This window comes from Microtus pennsylvanicus, chromosome 10 (assembly GCF_037038515.1).
Source record: "Microtus pennsylvanicus isolate mMicPen1 chromosome 10, mMicPen1.hap1, whole genome shotgun sequence".
NCBI lineage: Eukaryota > Metazoa > Chordata > Mammalia > Rodentia > Cricetidae > Microtus > Microtus pennsylvanicus.
In genome coordinates, this window is record NC_134588.1 from 51,599,376 (window position 1) to 51,618,656 (window position 19,281).

Sequence of the window (19,281 nt, forward strand, 5' to 3'; positions counted from 1 at the left end):
CCTCTCAAAAAATAAAAGGGTCGCTGTGCAATATTTTGACAGAAGAATGAGAAATGGAGACAGACAGACAGACAGACAGAGGAGACAGACAGACAGATAGTTGTCAAAATGTTCAAGATGGACTGACACAAAATCAGTTTTAGCTTCCACCGCCCAGACTCTGGTTTATGTAGCTAGAGGAAGGAGTCATTCAAGGTCTTGTCCCAGACCTCTTCTGAGTCATGGAGGCAGTCCTCTATGGGTCTTGAATCAAACCCATTCCCTGGACAAAATCTATGACCTCTCGCTGGACTTTCTTTCTGGTTTTGGTTGGGAATAGGTACATGCTGATTAGTGTTACCCAAGGCACTATCTATAAGTCGTCCAGGTCCATTCTGATTTGAGGTTCTTGCACAGAGAGCAAATCACATGCACTTGCAGTTAAAATGCTCCATTCACACCTGTTCACACCTGTTCACACCCCTGCATAAATGGGAAATGGAAATGGGGAGGATTAGCAGTTAAGGTCATTTGCCCATGGTCCTTAATTGCACCTCTGCTAATAATAATAGCAGCATTCGGCCAGCAGTAGCTCTACCTTCGGCATGGTGTAAGTTCTATAGATTCAATATATGAATTAATTTCCTCAACACTCTAGTAGAACAGCTACTCCTCACACCCTTCCTGCAGTTTTGGAAACAAAATCTCACCAGAGTTTCGTCAGCCGTTCCAGAGTTACACAGTTAAGGACAGCATTCACGTTGCTATAGCATTAGGTCTCACTTTTTAAAACTATGATCCTTTGTTCCTCTATAAAGGACTGAAGCTTTTAACTTATCACAGTTACTACAGATAGTGATAATTGATGTGTTCAGTATCATAATCATCTTACTGTTTTAAATTTGTTCTATTTTTAAGCAGGAAAAGAAATCTTCTTTAAAAAAAACAATGACAACCTTATTAAAGAATTAAGTCTTACTTGAGTTAGCAAAAGTATCTTACTCATAAAATAACTACAAACAAAGTCCAATTAATGACTTATGAGTCACTGACCCATGATTACCAAATTAGTATTACTTTCCCATTAGAGCAGCACAATAAGGAAAGAGCCCAGGAGCGATTGCTGGTTTATGGAGCACACAGTATTCACACTGTGCCCTGTCAACGTTGCATGGAGGGGCGTTTGGATGAGTGGCTGGTTTGTTTGTGTGTACTCAAACAGAACACAGCTAGATGATCATCAATCTTCCTCATTTCTTAGTCGACTTGCCACAGGACCAGATTAGAGAGTTATTAATTTTTTAAGCTGCCTAATTACCCTACAAACAAACGTGGACGCTCACAGAATATTCTTAAGAAAAATGCTGGCATACCTTCTACTTCCGTGTGTTAGCTCACTTTTACGCTGATCTCTAATTCCTACATTTAGAAATCAGAGGGCTAGGAAAGGTGGGTAGATTGAGTTCAAATTATCATCTAAGGGAAAGTAAATCAAGTGATGTGGTCATGATGGAAAGTGACTCCATCTATAGATGGAAAAATCCCGATTTTTAAGAGACCCACACAGAATTGGATTATTCCTATTTCGGATCATCTAACATTTCTCTAGCAACATTGCTCCCACATTTGATGCGCTGATTTGCCCGGATGACTCACCGACAAACAACTTAACTTGAGTTCTCTCCTCCATTAGGTGTATCGAAGACTACAAGCTTGGGGTGGATGGACGGTCTTGCCAACTTGTCACGGAGACCTGCCCAGAGGGCGGTGACTGTGCAGAAAGCAGAGAGGTCTCCATGAACCAGACTCTCTTTGGGGAAATGTTCTTTGGTTACAACAACCAGTCCAAGGAAGTAGCTGCTGGACAGGTGCTAAAAGGAACATTCAGGTGAACTTCATATGCATAGAGCTGACTTTTCAGGAGTCTTAGTAGCTTCCTCTCTGAAGAGCTTTATTCTCAGCATGAAGAGCCTTATTCTCAGCATTTCACCCATCTTGAATCAGGGCGAAAGTGATATACCTAAAAAGGCAGATTGTGTTCTTGCTCATAATCCTGTTCAAGTCTACACTCTGCCTTTAAGAATCCAAGAAGCATGCTGGGTGTATGGTAAAACCTTAAGCAAAATTTTACCTTCAGGATTTCACATTGAAACAAACCCAAAATGTGAAAAGTTTCTTTTGACTTCCAAATCTTAAGACCTGGCTCGTGCGTGGATCTAGAACAGCTGTCCTCAGAGCCTGCTCAAGAGTCTTGGATTTTGTTGGACCTTCAGGGAGTACTGAGGTTTTACCTATTAGAAAGCTAAATTTCTTTCTTATATTTCAAGTAAAGCAACATGTTGTAATAAGTTGGATCCAGTTGTGAGAATCCAGTTGTCTTCTCTTAAGTCAGACATTTAAAAATAGAAAACAATGCCATTGCCCTTTTCCCATTAGACAGATTGATACTTAATGTGTTTATTGGTACTTTAATAGGAATTGTTAAATTTTCTCTTTGAATTTCTAACATGGTAAATATTGACGTTAATGATCATGGCCAAGTATTTGGGACATTTAATTATTTTGATGATTATAAAACACCCCTGAGGATAAAACCTTTTGAACCATTTATTTAGAAAAATCTGTGAGAGATTCTCCATTTGACCCTCGTACATTTTCTTCATTGCTCTATTTGAAATTTCTTAGAAGCCATCGAAATTTGCTTTCCACAAGATGATGATGATTATGACAATGGTGATGTCAGTATTCTAACATAAAACACAGCCTGGTAGCCATCTAAGCCTATGCTCTTAGGAACAAATTGGAGCAAATTTTCAAGGTAGTTCTTATACTGAGCTCCTGTTTCTGTCATGGACAAGAGACTTTGCAAGTATTTTTCATTTTCATCAACGGAATTGGGTTTCCAGGGCAATAAATGTGATATCAGAATTGATTTTGTGATAACCAGAGCCTTCTCTGTGTTCTACACATGCAACTCAGAGTGTTGCTATCTTTAGAGAGGAAGTCAGAATGGAAACCTGGTGTGGGGGGAAACGTTCTCTACCCTGACTACAGACTTTTCCAGTTCATTAGCATCTCTATGCTGCCTTTACTTCCCTTATGCATAAGCCTAACTCATGTCATATGGACCGAATGAGTCTCAAGGTGAGGCATGACTTTTGGACCAGAAAGACCTTTGGCACTGTGTTGAAATATGGACTGCATGCCAAGGAGTTCCATGGACACTCGGAAAGCGATGGTCTGCTCTGTTTCTAGACAAAACAACTTTGCTCGTGGTTTAGACCAGCAACTGCCAGATGGTCTTGTGGTTGCCACTGTCCCACTGGAGAACCAGTGTCTAGAGGAAATCTCGGAGCCCACCCCTGACCCTGACTTCCTGACTGGTAAGTGTGCCTTTCTTTCTGCAGCCAAACCCATAGTTTCTTAAAATCATGGCATTCGTTTTACTATGCTCATTTTTATTTCAAAGTGAGTCGTTTCACTCAAGCGTGAACAATTGGTTATAAAATCAAGCATTATTAGGATTAATTATTAGTAAAATTGTCAATATTCTCATATGATTACTACACAATGGCTGTGATTATTTCTCTTGCTAAATTTTATAGAAATTCTTCGGGGGTGGGGGAAATGCCATAATGAATGCATATGCATCCAGGCAGAGAGAAGATGGAGCACACCTATCCCCTAAATATGCATTAATAGTGTAGTTGAGTTCCCTGCAAAGAACTTCTAGAGCAGTGAGATAAGACAGAGGCTAATGCAGTTTTGTTGTCCAGTGACCCTGTGTTTGAATCTAGCTCTGTTGCGTGAGATCCTCTTGATCCCTCCTCGTGCGAGAAGGACAATAAACCCTGCCTCTCTGTTCTTCATTCCATGGTTCCTTCTCTTGACCTATACAGGACAGAGTTGTAGCTTCACTAGCAGAGGCGGAGCCCAGAGGGTAGGCTGTTTCTTTCTGGGCCTTGGCTTCTGGACAGATCCTCTATGAGCTAAGAAGGGGCTTCAGGAACCCCGTAAACCCTAGATATCAGTAACTTGGGATTTGGCATCACTTACTAGAGCAATATGCACAAGCTCAATTTCATGGATTATGCTTGTTTCTTCATTATCCCTCTACTTAATCATTCTGTCTTTCTTATTCTGTACATTCTGCTTCTTTCCCTCCATTTTTAAATGAATTACTGAACAAAAGCCTTCAGCAGACACCAGGAGTTAAAGAAGCATGGTAATTATTAGCATGGGCCCAGTGCCTGGCAGCTGGGATCTGCTCCTCACTGGTCTAAGTTCCAAACAAACTACTTAACTTCTCTGTGTTTTGGTTTCTTTTACCTTAAAAAAAAAAAATGTGTGTTATAACATTGTCTTCCTCATAGAATTTATATGAGAGACAACACTAATGTATGTGACTTCTAACACATTGTGGCATTTGTGTTTGTTAACTAAATAAATTCACCAATGTAAAGTACTGTTCAGCATGTGCAACCTGTGGCTGCATGCGGAGGTAAGTGTGACCTAGCACAAACCGATAAGCATGCTTAGAACACTATGCGATATTTTGGTGGTTTTGTTTCCTTCTTCTTCTTCTTCTTCTCTCTCTCTCTCTCTCTCTCTCTCTCTCTCTCTCTCTCTCTCTCTCTCTCTTATCCTATTTCTTGAGCATGAGCTTTGTAGATGATGACGTTGTTTCTCAACAATGTCATGTCTCAATATCAAAAGTTTGGCCACTTCTTCTATGTGTCTTCTCTATAGCAGAAAAGGAAGCAGTGTAAAATAATAATGAAAATTAGATACATTGTGGGTCTTCAAGGAATCTTTTCAAATCAAAAATCAGTTGTCTGTGGAAAGCTCTGACTACACACACACACACACACACACACATGATTAACACGTAGACTCAGGAGTGCTTCCTAAAAAAGCATAGGTCTCCGACAGCGCTTCCATTTTGTTTACTAAGAAGCACCCCCCTCCCTCTCCCTTCCCTCCCGAGGCTTGGGTGCTGGCACCTACAAACAAGGAAAGCTCCATGTTTCTAGTGAGCTGCTTGTTTAGAGACCCACTGGTCACACCCCACATCTGTGCTTCAGTTTGGAAGGGAAGATTGTCCTGCACTGACCAGGCTAGGAGGATGCCTAGAGCAGCCTAGGATGATGCTAGCAGCATTTTGGGAGTGAGGGAGATGGAGCTGAGACATCAGAAGCACCTGTACTTGAATCCACATCTTTGAGATAAGGAAAATCTTCAATTACGTTTTTTGCCGCAACAGAATTAAATTTACCCACTATGTTCCTGGTGCCCTCTTCATGTGCCTTAAAGTTTAAAATGACAAGTTGAGGTCCTTCTAATCTGCCTGATTCCCAGAGAGAGTGAAAGTTTCCTGACCTGGTGGCTTTTTTATCCAGTTTTTAACCTGTTTGGGGTAAGCAGAGCTAGTTAGTCCCAGTTAGTGTCTTTTTGTGATAAAGCAAAAAGGAAACTCTCTTCCCTGTGTCTTTAACTCAGAATCACTAGAAGGACTGAGAAAGAAGTGACTGACCAAATGCCTTCCATCTTCTCTGGCCAGTCCTGGTAACACTTTAGTGATAACTTTCCGTGCAGTGGCACAGTGAATCACGCGTCCTGTCACACTCTGTATTGTTATGGGCCATAATCCTCACGCGCCTACAAGCTTGAAGGGTTTTAGAGCTAAAGTGATCTTCGGAATTTTCTGTCTCAGCATTTCTAAGCATTTTTTGCTTTGTTATTTTTTTTTTCATAAAAAAATCCAAGTTCTCTTCATAAAGCAGTTCAGACTTCAGATATGTTCGGGAAAACTGCATGTGGCATCTTCCTCTCAGTGATTCCCACCACCTTAATATGAGAAAGCCTGCAGGCGAGAAATCCCTTCCACTTTATTTAACCCAGCAATTCCCAATCCTATTTAACTAGAGAATCCTTTGCACGCAGACCATCTGGCAGAATTATTAAATACCACGCTGGAAATGCTGATTTATAAATCCTCCTTGGCTGCTTCAGAATAACAGTTAAGCTTCTCAGGTCACTCCGTTGTCACAGGTTGTGTGGAAGTGAAGAAAGGCCAGCCAATGAAAACAGCTAACAGCTATCTCTCCCAGGCTGGTGACAACAAGAACAGAGCAGCTATCGTGTGCATTTTGGCACCGTCTCAAAGGCAGAATGGAAAGTAGGAAATCTTCATGATGAGAAAAGGGCAAGGTCACAGGTGGGGTTGCCAGCTGTTGACTTGGGAATACTGTAGGAAAGCTGACTGGAACCTTTGTCACTGGCTATGGGGATGCATTAGATACTCAATCTTTAATAACATCCCTGGTGTTTGGATGACATCGTTATGGGGACAACCATTAGGCTTTGGGGGCAGTATGCTAGGGAGGGTCTGGCTTTCCACACCCTGACTTGTGGGTTTTAGGTTGGCTTCCTGGATGGGTCAATAGAGATAGTGGGCTGATGGGATAGTTTTCTAAGCAGCTGCTATAGATTTTGGGTAGAGTTCTGCTTTCGTATTGTTCTGTCTTCCGTCCATTTGTACACTCTTTCAATTTCCCTCCCCTCCCTTCCTCTGTCTTCCTCTTCTAGTCCCTTCTCTCTCCCCCCCTTCTGTTTTCAGATTATACACAGGTATGTTTGGCAACTCTGTCCTCAAGCATAGGTTAAAAATATAAAATAAAAAACAACATCCATTCTCAAGAAAACACAGCCAGAGACATTTTGTTTGGGAAAAGAATCCATTTGGTATAAATGTGTTCGAAGATGATAATAGAATAAACCTGACTGCATGTCAAGGACACACTGAGAAGGAAACATGACTCGGCTAGAATTATGTACTTTATCCTTCCTTTGTAACTAAGGGAAGAATTACCTGTAAGTAGGTAGAAGCAGATACTTTCCAAGCATTAACCATTATGTAACCACTGTTCTGACTGCAATGAGGCCTAAGAATAGTCACTGGAATTGTGTTTGGCTGTTAAATACCCAAATCTAGGTAACTCATCCTGGGTAAAGGTGAGACACCAATATGCCTCCTGTCTCCAAACATCCATGCCTCTTACTTAGTCTTAGATTCTCCATGTTGTTCTGAAATAAAGTCTATAAAGTCACAGCAATATATCAGTTAAGAAATGTCAAGTTTACATATGCATGGGGGATGAGAGAGAAAGAGAAGGGTGGGGAGGGAAGGAGGGAGGGAAGAAAGGAGGGAGAAGAGAAAGATGATAATGTCACAGGGACATGCATGCATGTGCTTCTCTATTTTCCCCAAAAAGGGATTTATGCTCATGATTTTATTCTACTCTCACCACCTACCTGTGTAGTAATCGGGATAAATGCACTCAGCCCCACTTTTCAGATCTGAAAACAGAAATGCTTGCATTGCTTGCCTAAAGTCATTTGTACAGCTACTTGGAATCGCAGAATTGAAAAGGAAACCCAAAGATATTTCAGCCAGGCCTCTGATTTTGCAGATTAAACACCCAGGAACCAAATTATCCCATAGCCAGGTAGCCAGACAGAGGCTACTTGGGTTGTGTGAAGAAAAAGTGACAGACATTTAAAATACTTTTCTTTCTGAAACGTCCAGCTGGAGAAACACCGTGGAACCCAGGTCGCCTGGCTTCTTGTCTACTTTTTCCGACTAGGACACAGTTCAGTTAAAGGGATCCAACAGTACCCCATCCCCTGCCCCTGCCCCGTCATGTGTTGAAGATCTTTACTTGTTTTATAAATAGGCATTTTCAGATAGCAACAGAATGGATGTGTGGATGTGGACACCATATTCGGATGGCTTTCCACTGCCATATGTTTTCTGTGCTGAGGAGCTGTGCCTTTAAGATAGTGAAGTCTTCCATTCATGAAGGCTGAGTTTCATTTGTGTGCCTTTGCAGCCAACACAAAGGTCAAAGGCCAAGTGTGCAGTCGTATGGCTGTCATCACAGAGCTCAAACTTGAAAGATGAACACTTAAAGGGAATCAGTGAAAAATCTCTTTATCACATGACGCTTCTCTTGATTACCTGAGCTAAAATTTAAGCAATTGCTTCACCAAGCAACTTTTCTTGACCTTTCTTCTTTTTACCTTACCAATAATTATTCCCATATGATTCACACAGAAATGGAAATTTGGTAATTACTCGCCTAATTTGATCAGAGTTGACAAGCAGCTAATTAATCCTGCCCACGTTTCATTCAGTTTTGGTATTAAGTTCGTTGATTTAGTTTCAAAAAGCGAAGCCAAAAGGTTGGAAGAATTGACTGTGTTTGTCTGTTCCATTGCCCTATTTGTGCACCCACAGTCTATACATCCTGTATAATATATATATATATATATATATATATATATATATATATATATACACACACACACTTCTTTTATGTACTGTGTGTGCACATATATGCACATGTATAAGTGCACATAAACATTTCTGTAGTGTATATGCATATATGATGTGTGTATATATAAAATGTTAGACACAGAAATGAAACTAAAATTGTTCTTTTACAAACTTGGGAAGTCTTTATTTTATTTCCCGTGGCTTATTTATTTTGTTTCTGTAGAGTTATATAGTTATAGAATTAACTGGAATTCAAACAAGGGAACTCTTTTAGCTCTTAAGGAAGAGCAGGCCATTGAGAATGTGCAAAGGCCCTAAGGAGGCATGTGCTGAGAGGACCTTGGGCAACAGACTCAGCTTCTCAGAACCTGGATTTTCTCATAGGCAAAGGTGAACCTTAAATGTGTATCCTATTGCCTGACATAGAGGTGGCACTCGCTGTTTGGCTGTCACTACCCTTTAATGACTTAGCTACCCTAGCAGTGTTCCTTCTGGTAAAGGAGAAATAAGCATTATCAGCCTCAGAATAATTAAAGTGTAAATACCAAATATAAATCAGTTAATTGAGACAGAAAAATCAATGTTGTAGAATGTGTTGGCTGAGTCAATTGCTACAATTACTAAAGAGACTAAAAATCAGGCCTTACAGTAAGTCTAGAGTTGACTATAAATGTATTGTTTGGATATTACAACAGAATGAGTAAGGAGCCTGGTTCTGGGTTCAGGCACATTTGGCCCCCCTTGTCTTACCTAGTCTCTTGGGGACTTTGCATATAAGCACTTAGGGTCTCAGTGTCTTCACTTGGCAGGTGCAGATGTTAACACCTATAGCACAAGGATCAAATGGCTTAACATATGCAAAGTGCTTAGCAAAATGCCTGACAGAAAGCAAGAATTCAATAGGCGATGGTTGTTACAGCTAGGCTTCGAGAGTCTCTTCATCAAAGAGCGCTTCCTAATTTCCTCACCACTACATCCTTAGCTTAATTGAAATGGGTCATGCTTTTCAACCTGGGACCTGCGAGTCAGCCTCACACACTGACCTTTTGTCTCCTCTGTCCCCAGGGATGGTGAACTTCAGTGAAGTGTCTGGATACCCTGTACTACAGCACTGGAAAGTTCGGTCTGTGATGTACCACATCAAACTCAATCAAGCAGCGGTCTCTCAGGGTAAGCAAACACGACAGCAAGCCCCCGCCTCCGCCCTCCCCCAGGCCTGGTGATCCTTCAGCTCAGTATTGCAGAAGCAGCCTAGCATACAGCCACTGTATGAGCTACACAACCAATGCGCTCAGATTCACTTTTCAGGGCAAATGGACAGAAAGAGATTCTTTTTAAAGCACAGATTAAATTGGAAGGGGTATCCTATACTATAGAAGAGGCAAGACAAGAACCAATAAAAATATCATTTTTTCCCTGGGGTTATCCAATATTACCAGAATACTTTTTAAAAGTAGACTTTGAATAAATTGTCAGAAAAAACATTTGAAAGAACAAAAACACGATTGAAAGATTTCATATGATGAAAATCTGAAGAAAAGGGAGCTAGAAGGAGGGAAGAAGGAAAAAAGGAAACAACATATATCCTAAACAGTGTAATAGAAAGCAACAGAGAAATATATCTTTAACTACATATAATAGTGTATATTATATTAGAATTTAATGATATGTAAAAATACATATATACTTTAATAATATAAGGAGTTGTGACTTCTAAACTTAGGTCTTAGAGTCAGCAAACAGAAAGGGAATCTCAGGGTCAGTAGAAGAAAGGCAATTGGCCATAAAGAATTATACTGAAAAATGAAGCCTATATTCATAAAAATACTGCTTCATGAACTGGAAAAATATAGAGATCTAGAACATTCTTATTGGACACAACATTACTGCAACCTTTTTTTTTTATTATTATACATACAGTGTTCTGGCTTGGAGGGCGCCAGATCTCATTACAGATGGCTGTGAGCCATCATGTGGTTACTGGGAATTGAACTCAGGTCCTCTGGAAGAGCAGCCTATGCTCTTAACCTCTGAGCCATCTCTCCAGCCCATACTGTAAACTTTTTAGAACATTTCTGCAGGGTTCAAAAGATATAAAAATTTGACTTTTTTATTTGACAGATTTCTTAGTGAGAAGGGATTGAAATGAGGACTGTGCTGAAGGAAACCTCTAAAACAGATTATGTAGAAAATGAAGCCACTCTTCACTCTCAAAACCATGGGTGGGATTACTCCACCCAAATACTCAGTTTGCCCCTAGCAAGGATGTTGGGCATTGCAGGGGTCAATCACTCAGATCTTTCTATTACCATGGGCCTATCAAAGTCACAAAATGTTATCACAAATGATGTGGCCCTTGGTACTTAACATCTCATGATTGGGTTAGACTACATGTTGCTCTGAGAAAACACAGTTGTTTAGAAAGGAGGGCTGAATAGAGCTGGCCAGATAAAGTATTAGATTCAGGAAAGTTTACTATAGACCATTTTCTCCCATGTGTCTTAAAGAATGACAGAAGCCATAAAAACATTTGGCTTGAATGAAGAATGAGGTGGCTTATGGGGTCCTTCTTCTGCTCATCATTTCCCTGTTCCTTTACCATTGGTTTTTCTCAAATAAAATATAAGCATTGTTTCCGCGACCTTTCTATCCTCTTTCCTTCCATTATCTTTCATTACCCAGTTCTTAGTCAACATGTTTTACAAACAGTTTTGTTTCCTGTATTCCTTAGTTTCCTCATTGTTCTGACAGAATACCTGACCCGGATAACTTAAGGAGGGAAGCATTTATTTTGGCTCACATCTGTGCTAGAGAAAGCATGGTGGCAGGATTAGGAAGAAGAGAGAGGTGAATGCTGGTGTTCAACTGGCGTTTCTTTTATACTCTGTCCAGTGTCCCTGCCCAAAATTAGGATGTGTCTTCCTACCATGTCTTAGTTAATTATTCTATTGCTGTGATAAAACACCATTACCAAAAGCAACTCTAGAAGGAAAGAGGGTTTTTTTTTCTTACACTTTCCCTTACACTGTCACTGAAGGAAGTTGAAACAGGAACTCCAGGGAGGAGCTGAGGCAGAAGTCATGAAGGAATGCCACGTATTAATTTGCTCCTTGATGGCTTTCTCATACCATTTTCTTATACAACTCAAACCCTCCTGCGTAGACTTGACACCACCCACAGTGGGCTAGGTCATCCCAAAATCAACCATTAATGAAGAAAATGCCCAACAGACTTGCCTATAGGCAAATCTTATGAAGACATTCACTCAATTAGTATTTTTTTCTTCTTCAGTATATCTAGGTTTGTGTCAAGTTGACGAAAACCAACCAGGACACACCTCAACTAGCCTAATCTAGAAACTTCTTCACAGACATGCTCATCAGTTCATTACCTAGATGACTCCAGATGCTGTCGAGCTGACAGGATTAGCCATCACAGTCTCTACCCACGGGATATATTTTATTTTATGACCCCCGTGCTTCATACACCCACACCCACACAATACATACACCATAAAACAATACTTCATCTTATGATGTGGAATGTTCCTTGCTAGTATTTATGTTTCTATTTTAGACTATGCTATTCTCTTTCTATTTTTAAAATGCTATTAATTAAACTGACTAAATTGATTTAATGTCATGCACTGTAGTTTTAGGGGACACAGAGTAATTTACTTAATGATGGCAGGAGTCAGGATTTGCACTCCTCTGCTTAACTTGCCTAAAATTAACAACACAATCAACATCCTTGAAAAGATACCTACTTAGGAACAGAAACTTGTATTTCAGTTAAATAGAAACACATCATATTATTCCTAGCTAGCTCTCAAACATCGCTTGAGGTCACATGGTCACAATTGGGACCAGATTGCCTCGGAATCCATGTACCTAATCTCTGAGTTTCCATCCTTGTTTGTTTACTCTTGGGTGATGTTCTCCCACAGCCTTCAGCAATGCACTCCACTCCTTGGATGGGGCCACATCTCGTGCAGATTTCGTGGCCTTCTTGGATCAGTTTGGCAACCATTACATCCAGGAAGCTGTCTATGGCTTTGAGGAATCCTGTTCTATATGGTACCCAAATAAGCAAGTTCAACGGCGACTCTGGCTGGAATATGAAGATATCAGTAAAGGTGAGTGGGTGGCTCAGTGGCAAATTCTACACCTGTGCAAGGACTATCAGCCCACCAGATAAAAGATTAATTCATAGTTCCCCAATTCTGTGTGCTTATCTGTGAAATTTCTAAGGTCAGGTTGCTAAACTCAAATCTCAGATCTCAAAAAGAGCTTATTAAATGATGGAGGATGAGACCACAAGTATGTGTTCATTGTGCTAGTTACTATAGCTATAGAGTTTTTATTATATATATACTATATAGTGTGCTAACCACTAAAGGGTGACAGATGCCATCCATGCTGCTGCTATGAAATAGGAGGGAAGGAAGAGAAGGTTCCAGTCCATTTACCCACAGCAACACCAACACACTGCCTCTTAACCTCTCACAGGAATGACAGACTAAGTCCCTTCTCATTCTAGCTTGCACTATACTTAGGTTTATTCTCCATTTTCCCTATTGATTTGTGTTTTGAAGAACTGTCATAAGTGTTGGGTGGCAGACTTAAAAATAAATCTTTGTTCCCCGTATCTGAACAGCAGGTGACTGACCGGAAGCCCCTTTGCTGTACAGTAGTGGTACCATCCTGAGTATTTTTAATCATATCAAGACGGATTTAGCATTGCCATTCTCGGACTTCCTCCTGATCCAATCTGCATGGTATTCTGTTGAGAGCTAGTTATGGATGTGCAAGCTGCTAACTTTGGGGAAGTCTTGAAATGACACAGTGAAATTCAAGAAATGGGACATATTATCGATTATGAATCAAAACTTTCTTTGAGACTAGAGCCCCTTTGCCATCGGCAATGCTACCAAAAGAATAATTAGGTCTGTAGCCTGAGTGTTCTTGTTTCTGGGAGCTCCATACAACCCCCCAATTTCCTTGTTCAACAGGATGCAGAATTATGATGGCTTCCCTTCTGGATGGCTTCTTTTTGCAGGACCAAGGGATTAATCTCTGAGTCACAGTGGCTGTAGGAATATCCCCCTAAACCAGAGTCCTCCGAAGTCATAGAGGCTTCAACCTCAGGCTTCTCAAACTTTGGAATCTGAACAATATTCTGAATGCAATTTGCCAAGAGAACAGTGTAATGTAAGTGAATGTAGATAAGATCAGTTCCAACTGGCAAAACTGTCTGAAGTCTCTGTTCCAGAGCCCAGGGACTGGATCGCAAGGCTGAATCCCTTGCTATTCCTGCCTGCCAGGGGCTCAGGGATTGCCAGGGCCTGGGATTTCTGGGAGATGAGCGCCTGACCTTGCTCCAAGCTCCTGACTCTACATGATGCTTCTGTCCAGACACAGTACTGTCCTTAAAGAGAAACTGAGCCCAGTAGGGAAATTTGTTAAAGCCTTGGCATTGCCCTTGGCTTCCCTTGATGGGAAGCCTCTTTTGCCACTCAGGATGCAGCTTTGCCACAAGCCAACTGTTGACTTGAGTTCAAAGAAGTATGATCGATGTAGCTTGCTGTTTGGTATTTACATTTAAAAGTATTTAATCATTTTAGCTTACTTCAGCCATGCCTAACTTGCAAGATGTTGTGGGGAGCCACTGCCCATGTTCACCCTGCGGCTCCCCATTCTTGAGGAGCTTCTCTGGAAGCTACAGGATTCATCTGTTTTGTCATTTGTTTGGGTTCTTAAGTTTTTTGGTTGTAAGCCTAGCCTTTAGTGGCTGAGCCATCCCTCCAGGCCTGGGTTCTTAATTATAAACGGGGGCATCAATCTCCCTTTTCTCTAAAACACAGTCATTTGTTACCATTCCTGTTGTGCTATTGTTTCTTGCAGTTGTTGCCAGTGGTGACAGTGGTGGTTGTCATGGGTAGAAAAACCCTTCTGGTAAGGACATGTGGGCATCGCTGTAGGCACTCGGCGTTACTCACATGTGACTGATGATAACTTAGGGATGCGTATTTTAGGCCGGATCTTAGAGGGCGGCTCTTCATTCAGTAGTCTTACTTCTCATGATACCATTTTGGATTAAATATCTCTACATGAATCTTGAGGAAACCCGTGGGGAAAAATATGCCTCCATTTCTTATATCTAAAATTAAACTTAATCACTTTATTTTCCTTTCTTCTCCCTTTGTTTCTCTCTTTTTCACAAAAAAAGAACGTAAATAGACTTTTCCAGTAGCCTTTGTCCCCATATATAAATCTCTAAAGATGCCTGTGTCTCATCTCATCATCCTTTACTCTTGAGCCCAGAAAACAGGACGGTCTTCCGTTTCAGACCAACCTCTGCGCCGGTGTTTTGGCTGCAGCTGTCTTGTTTCACCTTACCTCTTGCTCGTTAATTATGTCCTTTTAAGCGTTTACAATCTCTGCAGCCACTGAGTTCTCCCTTTCCTAATGCTGAGTCTTTGAAATCTCATCTTCTCATGAATGTGAGCCCCCTGCGTTTTAACCACTGTTTACTTTAAATACATTCTCAATGAATTTCTTAAGAGTTTCCATGTCATGCCTCTGCTTCCTCTCATTGGCGTCATTTCCACTCTTCCAGTTGTTTTTTAACAGCACTGGAGGAGGAGAAAATCAAGGACTTTTTAATCAGTGCCACTATCATTTATTCTATGACCACTCCATCTATCTTAAATATAGATTTTTCTATCATCATGCCTCTCCTTAAAACTCGTCTCTTCCCATGATGTTTTATCCTTTAGTTTTATCCTCTTTGCCCTCACCCCTTTAAAGGAATCATTTGCATATATAAGGGTCATGCAAAGCTTTCGTTTTTTGGAAGATTTATTCTTTCCTTCCCTCCCTTCCTCCCTCCCTCCTTCTCTCAATCTCTCACTGTTTCTCTCTCCCTCCCTCCCTCCCCCTTCTCCTTATTTCTCTCCCTCCCTCTCCCTCTCCCTCTCCCTCTTCATGTGTGTGTGTGTGTGTGTGTGTGTGTGTGTGTGTGTGTGTGTGTTTGGGGGTGGGGCAGAGGTGTGACCATGCCCAAAGTGTCAAAGAGAGCATCAGATTGTCTGGAGCGAGAGTTGCTGGTGGTTGTGAGCCAGCAGATTTGGATGCTAGGCACTGAGCTCCAGTCCTCTGGAAGAGCAGCAGATGCTCTTACCCACCGAGTCACCTTTCCATCCTCACTTCATCTTTGCTATTGCTTCCTTCTTTGCCCATGTTGGGTGAGTTCCATCTGAGTCCTCAGCTCCCACCCCAGAATCATTCCTTTTCTCCAAGAATCAGCACTTCATTGCTACTGAATATTCAAATCAAAATTAATAACTGCATTTTCTCTAGATGCCCCAGTGACCAACATTTGGCTTCCCTGTGGCCACTAGATTCTAAACCCATGTAAGGCATAAAAATTAAAGTGGGGAGAGTCTTGGTACTTCTGATCCTTTGCACTCAACCATATGAAGTTATAACCTCTTCTCCACCTAGATATTTTCTCAACACAGGCCTCCTCCTTTGCATTTCCTCAAGGCTGAGTTTACAATATCAATTGGTATAGCAATAATTCAGATAGAAGAGAATAAAGGGGGCGGGGAGAGAAAGAGTGAGAGACTGGTATATACTGTGATGTAATAGCAGGAATTAAGTCCTGATATGCATTTCACAGTAGGGTGAATATAGTTAACTGTAGTGTTATCATATTCTCAGTAGCTAGAAGAGAACATTTGAGTGTATTCATCCTGAATAAGTGATCAAAATTTAAGGTGATGGATATACTAATCACCTTGCTTTGATTATCGCATCAAACATGCATCAGGCACATACATAATATGCATCAGTCAACACATCATGCTGTATCCATAAATCTGTAGAGCTTCTATGTCAATAAGAACACCATTTAAATGGTTTCCTCCTGTAACTCCTTTGCTTCTGTTTCCTGCCATCTCACTACATTCTAAAAGACACCATCTGTTACCTTTTAAAAATGCAATTTAGTGGCATTGCTCCTCAGCTTGATGCCGTATGCTTATTGGATCCTGCTGTCTCCGCACGAGAAGTACAGCTTCCCTCCCTGTATCAGGTTCCCGTGGCTGCTGTAACAAATGACACAGTCCTGACACCTTAATATAAATTCACCCTCTTCCAGTTCTGGAAGGCAGCAGTCCAGATCCAGTCTCAGTGGGCTGAGCAAGAGCTTCCCCAGGTCCAAGCTCTCCCTGGTTGCACTGAAGCTCTTCAGGCCTGAATAGCACATCAACCCAACCTTGACCACCATTCTGGATCTTCCAAGCACTTGGCAAGAACTAACTAGAGGGACCCCATTCTCACAAGGCCTCCCTGACTCCAGGCACAGTTCTTGGCACCCTGCTTCCTGCTTCCGTCAGGCTTTGCGGATTCTCTGCAGCGTTCTTCACGTGCCCCTGTGCTGTCATTTCCATGTGGGATTGTCTCCCATAACGATGGCCTTGGCGGCACTATTTTTAATTTCAAGTGTATTTGCTTAAAATAGTCAAAGTGCATAAAACAGAATAAAATGAGAAATAAATTCTTTCCCTAACCTTACTTCCTGGTATTCTACTCATCAGAGGCAAGAAGACAGTTATTACTTCCAGCTTACTTGTATGTAGCAGGCTTTCTTTTGGACCACCATCCAGCTCCCAAATCATAACGCAGAAACTTATTATTAATTGTGAATACTCGGCCTTATCTTATGGTTGTCCCACTAGCTCTTATAATATATTGTATATAGCTCTTATATATCTGTTTCTCTTCACCTATGTTTTTACCCTTGGGGCTTTTATGTCCTACTCAGGGTTGCTGGCTAGCAGTTGTGCATGGCCCCAGCCATCTCCCTCTCTGTCTCCCTCATTCTCTTCTCCCTTCTCTAGTATTCCTCCTATTTAATCTCCTTTCCTGACAATCCATCTATCCCTCTACTGCCTAGCTTTTGGCCATTCAGCTTTGTATTAGACCAATCAGGTGCCTTAGGCAGGCAGGCTGAAACAGTGACACATCTTTACATAATTAAATAAATGCAGCACAAACAAACGCAACACATCTTTACATAAACAAATGCAACATAAGCAAATGTAACACATCTTTGCCTAGCTAAAGTAATATTCCACAACAGCTGTCTATACATCTGGAGTTTCTATTCCTCACCATTATAAATGAACAAATCTAGATAGATATATACCTATCTAAATATGGATACATATGGAGAGAGATATCTATCTCTCTCTCTATATATAAATTCACACACATACACATGTAAATAATATGTAGAGAAAATACATATGAAATATCAAATTCACTTTAATAGAAGAGCAAATTGTCTGTTCGTTTGCCTCAAGATTAATTAGCTGGCCTGGGTCTGAAAAAGCATGGGATAAAACCGGACTTGCTGAACATAGCGGATAATGAGGAATACTGAGAACTCAAGAACAATGGCAATGGGTTTTTGATCCTACTGCACGTACTGGCTTTGGGGGAGCCTAGGCAGTTTGGATGCTCACCTTACTAGACCTGGATGGAGGTGGGTGGTCCTTGGACTTCCCACAGGTCAGGGAACCCTGATTGCTCTTTGAGCTGATGAGGGAGAGGGACTTGATCGGGGGAGGGGGAGGGAAATGGGAGGCGGTGGCGGGGAGGAGGCAAAATTCCTTAATAAATAAATTAATTAAAAAAGATTAATTAGTGGAAAGTATAAAAGAATTTTGTTGTTTTGTACTGAGAACTTCCATATTTTTTACTACAACAAGCATGCACCTTTTCTATAATAAATTCTTCTAAAGATTAAAACATATTTTCTGAAAAGTTATCATGTGAAAACTCATAAAATGAACCTACAAAAGCAAGACACACAATGAACGTTTCTACACATAGCTCAGTTTTGGCATGGCTGTGACCTCAGCATCTGAGAAGTGGAGATGGGAGGATTAGAGGTTCAAGGTCATCCTCAGCTACTCAGCAAGTTTAAAGTCAGCCTTAAAGTTTATGTAAGACTCTGGATGAAAAACATAAAATAACGCCCCTCAAAAAAGAAAAAGGGATAAAAAAATCAAAATCAAAAACAAACCTAAACATTGGCCACAAGTCGGGGAGGAAATACAAAGCATTACAACCACATTTTATTAGTTTCTAAGTCCTCACCCCCTTGGGAGTGTCTGATATACAATTAGCTCCCACAGTCTGGTCAAAGAATGAGCCTTACCTTCCCTCACTTCAGAAGAAACAGAAAAAAAAATCTATACATCTGTAAGCCTCAGAAAAATGATCAAGAAATAGTGCTCCTTCCTCAGATAAATCCTGCACAGACTTAACCTTAATCCCCTACTCACACACTAAGGCAGCTCCTTTCTTTTTATTTATTTGTTTGTTTGTTTAAAATTTCTGTCTCTTCCCAGTCACTGCCTCCCATTTCCCTCCCCTCCCCCAATCAAATCCCCCTCCTTTGTCAGCCCAAAGAGCAATCAGGGTTCCCTGCCCAGCTCCTTTCTTTTATTTCCTAATGCTGTGCTCAGGACAGGTTCCCCCAGGCCTTTTTTCCTCCTGTTTCATTTCCAATATCACTCGTTGTGACCTTTGACCGTCGCCTTCTTGACCAGTGCTTTTGCTGCACATCCGGCTAGGGCATCCAGGCTGAGGCATCAAGGCTGAGGAGCTGTGATAAGCAAGGGTGTCCTCCCTGCTGTGACTGCTAGTCCACCGTGCACACTGGGATCTATTTAGCTGCCTCCCCCCCCTGGGGAAAGTTGAGCTCGCTGCCTGTCTTCATCTTCCTCTGAGACTCAGCTGAGAGTTGGTCCCATCCTGTGATCTCTAGTTCTAAGTCATCAGCAGTTAGATTATAGACAAAGAAAGTGATCCACCTATGTGGCGTCGCATCCCCACCACTTAGGATCAGACTTTTCCTTGTTCTACCGCTTTGCGTTTGTGTGTCTTGGT

General features: G+C 41.3%; 1 protein-coding gene across 2 annotated transcripts in view; it reads left to right on the plus strand.

The window, feature by feature from the left end:
* Positions 1-19,281, plus strand: part of Astn1 (astrotactin 1) — a 329,272-nt gene that overhangs the window by 242,734 nt on the left and 67,257 nt on the right. For both annotated transcript variants that reach the window (XM_075988353.1, XM_075988352.1), the window contains exons 13-16: positions 1,673-1,867; positions 3,235-3,362; positions 9,383-9,487; positions 12,264-12,452. In XM_075988353.1, the coding sequence (XP_075844468.1) occupies positions 1,673-1,867; positions 3,235-3,362; positions 9,383-9,487; positions 12,264-12,452 (617 nt within the window). The remainder of the gene's footprint in view (positions 1-1,672; positions 1,868-3,234; positions 3,363-9,382; positions 9,488-12,263; positions 12,453-19,281) is intronic.